Source organism: Rattus norvegicus, chromosome 3 (genome assembly GCF_036323735.1).
Source record: "Rattus norvegicus strain BN/NHsdMcwi chromosome 3, GRCr8, whole genome shotgun sequence".
Lineage (NCBI taxonomy): Eukaryota > Metazoa > Chordata > Mammalia > Rodentia > Muridae > Rattus > Rattus norvegicus.
The window spans coordinates 3,266,810-3,275,586 of NC_086021.1; the positions used below are offsets into that span (position 1 = coordinate 3,266,810).

General features: G+C 44.1%; 1 protein-coding gene across 1 annotated transcript; it reads right to left on the reverse strand.

Moving 5' to 3' along the window:
• Positions 1 to 940: 940 nt before the first annotated feature.
• Positions 941 to 3,357, reverse strand: LOC134486225 (Y-linked testis-specific protein 1-like). The gene is made up of 2 exons (XM_063285148.1): positions 3,232 to 3,357; positions 941 to 2,198 (listed from the first exon to the last, which is right to left on the reverse strand). Exon 2 carries the CDS (start codon positions 2,069 to 2,071, stop codon positions 1,391 to 1,393), a length of 681 nt encoding a protein of 226 aa, XP_063141218.1. The 5' UTR covers positions 2,072 to 2,198; positions 3,232 to 3,357; the 3' UTR covers positions 941 to 1,390.
• Between the last annotated feature and the right edge of the window lie 5,420 nt (positions 3,358 to 8,777).

Below are 8,777 nucleotides of genomic sequence, written 5' to 3' on the forward strand. Positions count from 1 at the left end.
TCTAGGGGTATTGAGAAGAGACCTCAAAAATATTACAGGATGCAACAGAGTCTAACGTGCTCAGGGAAGCTAAACACAGGATCCACGTAACACCTGACAGAAGCTCACGACATCCTCATCTTCCCTTTTAAATTACTTTTTACTGATCATACAAAATAAGGGGCTTTATGAAACTTTCAGGAATCGATAGATATAAACTTAGTTTGGCATTCACTACTCTTGAGTTATCATCGTTAAAATGTCCTCCGGGGAAGCCTCCCCCTCACGTCCACCTTCTGTAGTGATGGTTGGCTATTCTTTAAGGAACCAAAGAGACCAATATTGATGTGGCCCAAGTTCAACTCATTCTAGACCCTTTCTGTTCTTCCTGGTCTCCTGCTTCACTTTTTGAGAACTCCATTTGATATTCCTTCGTCTGTCAGTTTCCAATACTCCCTCATGTGTTCTTTAGTCTTTCTTCCACATCCCCATCAATTTAATCTTTCTTACCCTCATCCTGGTCTCTTCTCTGCATGTGAAGGTTGGACGTATTTAAAAAGATGACTTTAGGGGCCTGGAGAGATGACCAATGGATCAAGATCTCATCTGCTTTGAAAGAGGACTTGGATTTGTTCTTTGATCTCATGTCCAATGGATCCCAATCACCTTTAATTCCAGCTCCAGGGGACCTGATTATTCTTGTCTCTGCGGTCTCCTGTGTTCATGCCTGCCCCCACCAACATAATTAAAAATAATACATCTACAGATGAGAAATAGGTTTCATTAGGTTTCGTTAGTCAAACAATCCCCGACCTTCTCTGATTCTCAGTCTGCTTGGATCACTTATTGGGATTCCCCTTGAGTTCCAAGACCACCTCCCTGTTCCCTGCCCCTCTTTCCCCAACTGTCTGTTTCTCCCTCAAACTTCACCTCAGAGAGTCTATCTATGTCTGGCCCCTCTCCTCTGCTTCCTAAACAACCATCTTTTTTCCCCCGTGCCATCCCTGCTCCTCTAAGCCTCATCTCCAGTTCTTTTCACTCCCTAAATACCAGACCAGTTCAGTTCTGTTTGTTTTAGCCTACGTGACATCAGACTTACTGTTCACAGCCTTCACCTTTCCGGCTTCCTCGCCATGTTCCATCCACCCCAGTCCATCTCCTCCACCAAAGTGTTCACACACAACACGTCACATCACACATTTTAATTTTTAGAGCAAAACAAATTCCACTGGAAAAGATACTGGGGTTGTCAAAGGCCCTTGGGTATCTGAAACACAGAAAAACAAACATTTTCCCCCCAATCCTATAAGTTCCCCATCTATGTCCCCCTCACTTTGTGCATTTCACCTTAATGGATCTTTTCCACCAGATTATAGACATAGATGTGGACGTCGCCATCAAACTTGGTGAACTACACAGAAGGCTTGGCTAGAACTTGGTAAATGACTTTGCTGATCTTTTTGGACCGGTCGCTTCTGGTGAACTGCACGCATTGACCTGTTAAGATGTCGCTGTCAACGTCTGACTTCACCTCTGCTGAAGGAGTCTCTGGAATGATACGGAGGTTACCTTCTCCGTAATCATCCAGGAGCTGGTAGATGTATAGGACTGGATCTTTCTCGTAGGTGATGTAAAACCAGTCCTTCATGATCGGCACCTGGGCTTGGACCACCACCCTCCAGTTCTCCTTAGAGACATGTTTGCCCTCAAATTTATGCTCCACCGCTCGGCCAACCATGGCTCTTGCGAGATGGGTCTCTTTCACTTGAGGAAACACTACTTTGTGAGTCAAGACCTTAAGCTTTAAAATCCTCTCATCGCTGTGACGTTCCAGTCCGTAGATACAATCAATTCCATCATACTTGACCAGATAGAGAGTGGGATTTGTTGGCAGTTGATCTAGAACGATGGCCTTCCACTGGGTGATGGGCTCATCACCTTCCTTCCATCCGTGAGAAATTCTGCAGCCCACAATGTTCCCCAGGGCCTGGGGAGAAGGCCTCCTCCTCCTCCGCTTCTGTGTGGATGGTGTGCTCATCCTCCTCAGAGACATCCTCTTCTTCATGGCTGTAGACCTAGTGTGGTAGGCCATGGCATCCTGGTCCACTGTGTTGTGGCTATCGTTCTGTGTTCAGGCTTCATACTTGCCCGTGGCCTGGGTTTGAAGAGCTCGCCTGCTTAAACCAGACACAATGCTGGTGCCTCTGTCATGTGAGTGCCTGCAAGAACAATGGGGGTGGGGTGGGGAGGGCGCTGGACCAAGGCTCTTGTCTAAGAGAACTTTGGAGCAGGTGAGGAAGGCAATGGTAAACATGTTTGAGCATATGAATCTTATTCTGTCGTAATCAGAAGTTCATAGGAGGGCTGTGCAATGGTGGAGCACACCTTTAATTCCAGCACTCAAGAGGCAGAGGCAGGCAGACCCCTGTGATATCAAGGCCAGCCTGGTCTACAGAGTTAGTTCCAGGGTAGCCAAAGCTACCCACAGAAAAACCCTGCCTCAAAAATCAAAATCTAAAGTTCAAAGGGAAATGAAAAAATGGTTCTCAACAGCTCAGAATAAGATATTCAGACACATTTCTTCAGCCCGAGGCACTTTGCCTCTGCTGAGGAACCTCTCCTTGAATGGCTAGGTCAGTGTGGGATTAAGTATCCCTGTCCCCACTTTAAGCAAGCAGAACAGAGAAAGGATAGCAAAGGAGACAGCAGGGTGGCCACACCCCTCTTCTACCCTCTAACAATGAACTATGTGGCAACATCCACAAGTGTCTGCCCAGAGACACAGCACACTAGTCCACTGGCTTTCTGTACTGTGCATCCTGACCCAGCCCCAGGTTTATTCTGCGACGCTGTTGCATCTTCGACCGCATCAAGGGATTTTATGTAGGCAACAGCCATTTAGAAATAATATCTCCTGGGGTTGGGATTTAATTCAGTGGTAGAGCAGTTGCCTAGCAAGCACAAGGCCCTGGGTTCGGTCCTCAGCTCCGAAAAAAAATACCAAAAAAAAAAAAAAAAGAAATATTATCTCCTAAAATGCACAGGCACAGAGAGGAGCTTTGGCATTTTAGTAGGATTACGAAGTAGATATTTTTAGCAAAGGATAATAAACTCTTAGACTGACTAGCCTAGACCGTCCGCCGAGCTCTCAAACGTGGACGACATCAGAACATACGGTTACTCGCTGTAGGAGGGAAAACTTTTAGCTTTCTGGGCTACAAGGGTCCCAGTTATCTTCATAAACGTATTTACCGAGTGAAAATTTCCTAGTCGTCCAGATTCTGTCTTCTGAAACCGGTCAGTGTCCAAAAGCCTGTTGAACAATTCTGGGGTTCAGTAGCTGAACTGGCTTTCACAGCCCGCTGCGAAGATAGTGAACCCACCTTCAGGGGAGTCTAGCGCCCCCAAGTGGAAGAGAAGCGCAACCTCCGCCCTTCTCTCTGTGACATCATCCAGGCTCTGCTTACATCATAGAAGCCCTCTCAGCCCAGTTCCTTCCCTAGTTACGCTTAGAAACATCCAGCATCTAGGTTTTAGCTTCTCCTGTAGCCTCCTGGAGACCCAAAATAAAGTCCCCACCCAAATATTCTGATGACTCAAGTCACAGACTGACCAAGAAGCTCTTTTCATGCATTTTTTTTTTCTGAAAAAGTCTTTGGTTTCTGAGTCACCAACATCCTTGGTAGTTATTTTCCCAGCTCCTATCTTTCCTTTGGTTATCTTTAAGTCATTCTCCATATCAGAAATATTGCTAGCCTCTCTCTCCGAGGCAGCCCTCTGGATAGCACCCCAAAATTAGCTTTATCAAATCCACAATTAGAGGAGGGCCATTTTTACTCAAACAAAGCTGGAATTTGACAGGATTAAATACCTTGTATTGAAGTCAATGGCAATCATGAATTATGGATTCTTTGCAAAGAGCGAGGAAAAATTAGCTCCTGGACCTGCTTCCAAAGTCGGGATAAACTGATGACAAACCCGATATCGACCAGTCGTATTTTAAATGTCTTAAAATTAACCAGCACTTCAGGTCAAGGAATTTATTAGATCAAATGCAGCAAAACAGGATGAAATAGATGACCTAATTTTGTTTTTGAAATATGGGTAGACAGAATACTGGATGCAGGTAAGTGTGGAATTTACCTGTAAATTACAGGGCACTTTAATAGTTTGTGTCACATAGTTCTTCAGATCTTCAAAAGGATTCTTTTCAGAACCCTCCCCTCTCCCCACTACACTCTGACCCTCCCTTCCCTCTCCCCAGTAATTCCCTTCCACATTAACATTATACTTTTTTTAAATGTACTTAGAGCTTAACAACTTATGGCAGCTTTTTAAAATCTGTCCGCTTTTCTAAGTTCACCGTCTTCTTTTTCTCCCTTCTATCCTAGTTTTAAGCACATTTCCTTCACACTTTGAGTTTTCCTCTCTCTCTGCTCTTATGACTCCTCTGCCATTATGTGACTGTTGTCCACTATGTGGCTGACCTCAATGTGGGGTTAACTCACATGACATGATTTTTTTTCCCCTTTTCTCCCCTTCATCTTCCTTCTCTAGGCACCTGCTGAGATTTACAGCCTTGGGCATTTTCTGAAGCCTGGAAAGCACGCACACACACACACACACACACACACACACACACACACACATGCACACTCACACATACACACATACACACAGAAACACTCATACATACCCAAACACACAAACACACACATACATACACACACAAACACACACACATGCACACCCAAACACACACAAAAACATACACATATACACACTCAAACACACAAATACAGTGAGAGACAGAGACAGAGAGAGACACTGTGAGAGACAGAGAGCCCATGAGGAAACATGTAATATCATCTTTCTAAGAACAATAAACAGAGACAACTTACAAAAAAGGGAAGAACAAGTAGGCAACAAGAAGAACAATCACGTCATAGCCGTCAACTTGAGGAGGAAAGAGTTTGTCTCACTCTATCTTCTAGGTACTAGTCTGTTACTGAGCGACGTTGGGGCAGGAATTCAGGCAGGACTCTGGAGGCAGGAAAGGAAGCAGAGACAACTTAGAAATGCTGGGTACTGGATTGCTATCCATGACCTACTCAGCTTTCTCTCCTTCTCATACAACCCAGGGCCACCTTCATAGGGGATGACTCTCCCCATAGTGGGCTAGACCCTTCCACATCAACCATCAAAAAAAAAATTCCTTACAAATGTGGCCATAGGACAATCTGATGGAGGCAGTTCTTCAGCTGAGGCTCCTTCTTCCCAGGTTGAGTCAAACTGATAATAAAAACTACCCAGGACCCTGCACATCCATTCTGATTGCCACACTGTGTGCAATAGACAAGCCATTGGAATACCCTTAGCTGTTGATCACTGGATGAATGGCTTAAAAAATGTGATAAACATTGATGTGATTCTCATCTATGTGTAAGAGCAAAGGGTTTTGTTCTCAGAAAAACCGATGGGAGTGTAAAACACAATATGTTAAGTGAAACAAGCCAGACTCAAACAGACGATTGTGAAATTTAGATTTTAATAAGGGATATTATGTGTAAGGGGGCATTTAGGAAGAGGACGGGGAGCAGGAGGGTGTGTGTGTGTGTGTGTGTGTGTGTGTGTGTGTGTGTGTGTAGATAAAAATGGAGGTGAGTTGTGAGGATGAAGATGGCTAATGTACAGTATAAACCTGTACAAGGAGTCACCAGCAAGCCCACTGACTTCTACTTTTAAAGAACATCGATATAAGAGAACTGAGTTTAAACAATGTTTTGATTAAATTGGGGGTTTATAGTTTAAAGATATCATAAAGTTTATTCATATTTATCTTCCCACAGGTGGCTCTTGCTGTTTCGAGCTTGATACTGGTGACAGGATATGGCAGTGTGCTTTGGTGTCTCTACCTCATCAATCACCCGGAATTCACGTCATTCAGTGAGGCTACCGTGGGGAAGGAGGTAGTTAGAGATCTTAATTGTACAGGACGTGGGAAGAATAATGCCCAACCCCACTATAGATTTCCAAATATTCACCCTCAATTCTGGTTTGAATGTGTTCTCCCAGAAGTAATTTTCTGAAGATGAATCCCCAGTGGGAATGTAGTTGTGAAGAATTGATTAGGTCAAGAGGGATGCGACCTACAAATAAAGATCCATTAATGATGCTATTGTGGAAAAAGGTTCAATTATGAAAGGGAGTTTGGCTCCCTGTCTTGTATTCCTAGCCCATTGGATCCCTTCTGTGGTGACAACATCTCACAAGAACTCCTTCCTCTGCCGATGGTCTCTTCATCTCTGATTTACAGGCTTCTGAATCAGAATCATACAGAATCTGCATCATTATAGACTAGCCAATCGGTGACATTCTGTTTGTCCATACATTCGTGAATATGACTCAGAATTTTGAGCAACCGTGTCATATGGGAAAACGAAACTGGCAGAGAGTAATAGGTTGTTAGTGCTGACTGAAGACAACATGGTTTCAGGGTTAGCGTATGTGCTCTTCGTGAAAGAAACACCACAGAGGAAGAGTGTAGATTGGAAAGGTGCAGCTTAGGAGGGACTCAGACATCTACTGTAGGCCTTGTGCAGAGAAGGAGCCATTAGGGAAGGGGAAAGATTGCAAGGGATAGCTTCAGCCACTGCTTTTGGCTAGCAGAACCCATTTTAGAATCCTCATCTTCGATGATGTAAAAGAAAACTGCCTGGAGTCATTTGATCCATCAGTAACCATCAAGAGTGTGTCCACTATTCCAGAAGGACCCAGGAAAAAGCCTGATCATGGAAGATCCTTTGCCTTCCAGAGATGGAGACTTCTCCCCGGCAACACTGGGCAACCCATCTACGTCGGTAAGGGCATCCCACTAATCCAGATCAGTGGTCCTTAACCCTTGGATTGAGATCCCTTTGGGATCTCACATGGCCCTTGCACAGGAGTCATATATCATATATCCTGTACATCAGACATTTACATTACAATTCATAACTATAGCAAAATTAAAGTTATGAAGTAGCAATGAAATAATTGTACAGTTGGTGGAGCTGTATGAAAAGGTTACGTTAGGAAGGTCGAGAACCTCTCTTCCTGATTCCTCTAAGATATGCCTGTCGGTATGGACTGGAGGTATAATCCCTTTTATTCAATCAGGCAAATCCAGAAAAATACAAAACACCACCATAAGGTTATGAAGGATAGACAGCCACTGCACCCACAGTGTCAGGACTGCTGACATCTTAGACAAATGATGTCAAAATGGAAATCACATCACACTATGACCATCCCCCTAAATGAAAAGCAGAGGAGAAAAAACAGTTCCCTGGTGGTGGCACCAAGAGAAAACCCTTGTCAGAATCATCAGCAAGGATTTTAAAGCCAGGATTCAAGCGTTGTCAATGAGAAACTTCCAAAACAAAAGGATACACATCATCTTGGTGATGTAATAGAAGAAACAAGAGAAAATCGAATAGGAATCCCTGAATTAAAACAAACACTAAGAGTAGGAATTAAAGGCATGTCTGGGCAAGATGAACAATGAAGTGGAGTTTAGAGCAGGCAGAAGGGGCTGGGAAGACGGCTCACTGCTTAGGAACACTGGTTGCTCTTGCAGAGGATCAGGGTGCAGAGGATCTGACGGACTCTTTGGTCAAAACACACACACACACACATACACACACACATACACACACAAACACACCCACACACACGCACTCACATACACACACACATACACACACAAACACACACAAACACACACACTCACATACACACACATACACACACACAAACACAAACACACACACCTACTCACATACACACATACACACGCAATCACACACACACACACTCACATACACACACACATAAACACACACAAACACAAACACACACACGCCCACTCACATAAACACACACACATGCACACACACACACACACACAAACACACACAAACACACACACATACACTTCTCAAAAAGATAAATTTAAAAAAAATTTAAAAAAAGAAGGACCCAGGTATGCCCCTTTAATCCCAGCACTCAGAAGCAAGCTGATCTCTGTGAGTTCAAGACCTTCCTGGTTTATACAGTGAGTTTCAGGCCACCCCTACCTACATAATGAAACCCAGTGTCAAAATAGAACAGAAAAGAGTGTTCTATTTATTTCTGATAATGTAGGCAACAGGGAAACTATTTCAACAGAGAAAGAACTTATTGTTGAGAGAATCAGTGGGCAGGAAGGAGACCCCAATTCTTTGTGTCACTAACTCCATCACAGCCTCAGCACGAAGCAAGAATGGGTACAGTTAAAAAGGAAGGAGGGTGATTAAAAGAAAAGCTGTGGACCTGGATCAGCCCATCAGCAACAGAAAACCAGCTGGGATGAGATGGCTTCACCAGCCAATGTCTCTGACTGACAGTCCCTATTAGCAGCAGGATGATCTTTTCCTTCAAGTACCCTGGACTTTTCAGACACTCAGAAACCACAGAACAAATTGTGGCAAATGCCTAAGAAAGGATGTCTTGTGGGACATGTTTCTGTATACAGGTTTCATGTAGCCCAGGCTGGCCTCAAACACACTATGCACCCAAGGATGATATTGAACTCCTGGTTCTCCTCCTGGTAATGGGACTATGGGGATGGACCACCACACCAGGATGATGAGGTACTGTAGGAGGAGCCCAGAGGTGTGTGAGAGCCAAGTGAGCACTCTGTCCACTGAGCTGCATATCCAGCCCCTCGGGATCTGTTCTGCCAATACAACAAAACTAAAATAGACGTCTTCAGTGAG

Bases quoted from the DNA above. Each gene is read 5' to 3' on its own strand.
- LOC134486225 (XM_063285148.1), bottom strand. From the start codon at position 2,071: ATGGCCTACCACACTAGGTCTACAGCCATGAAGAAGAGGATGTCTCTG.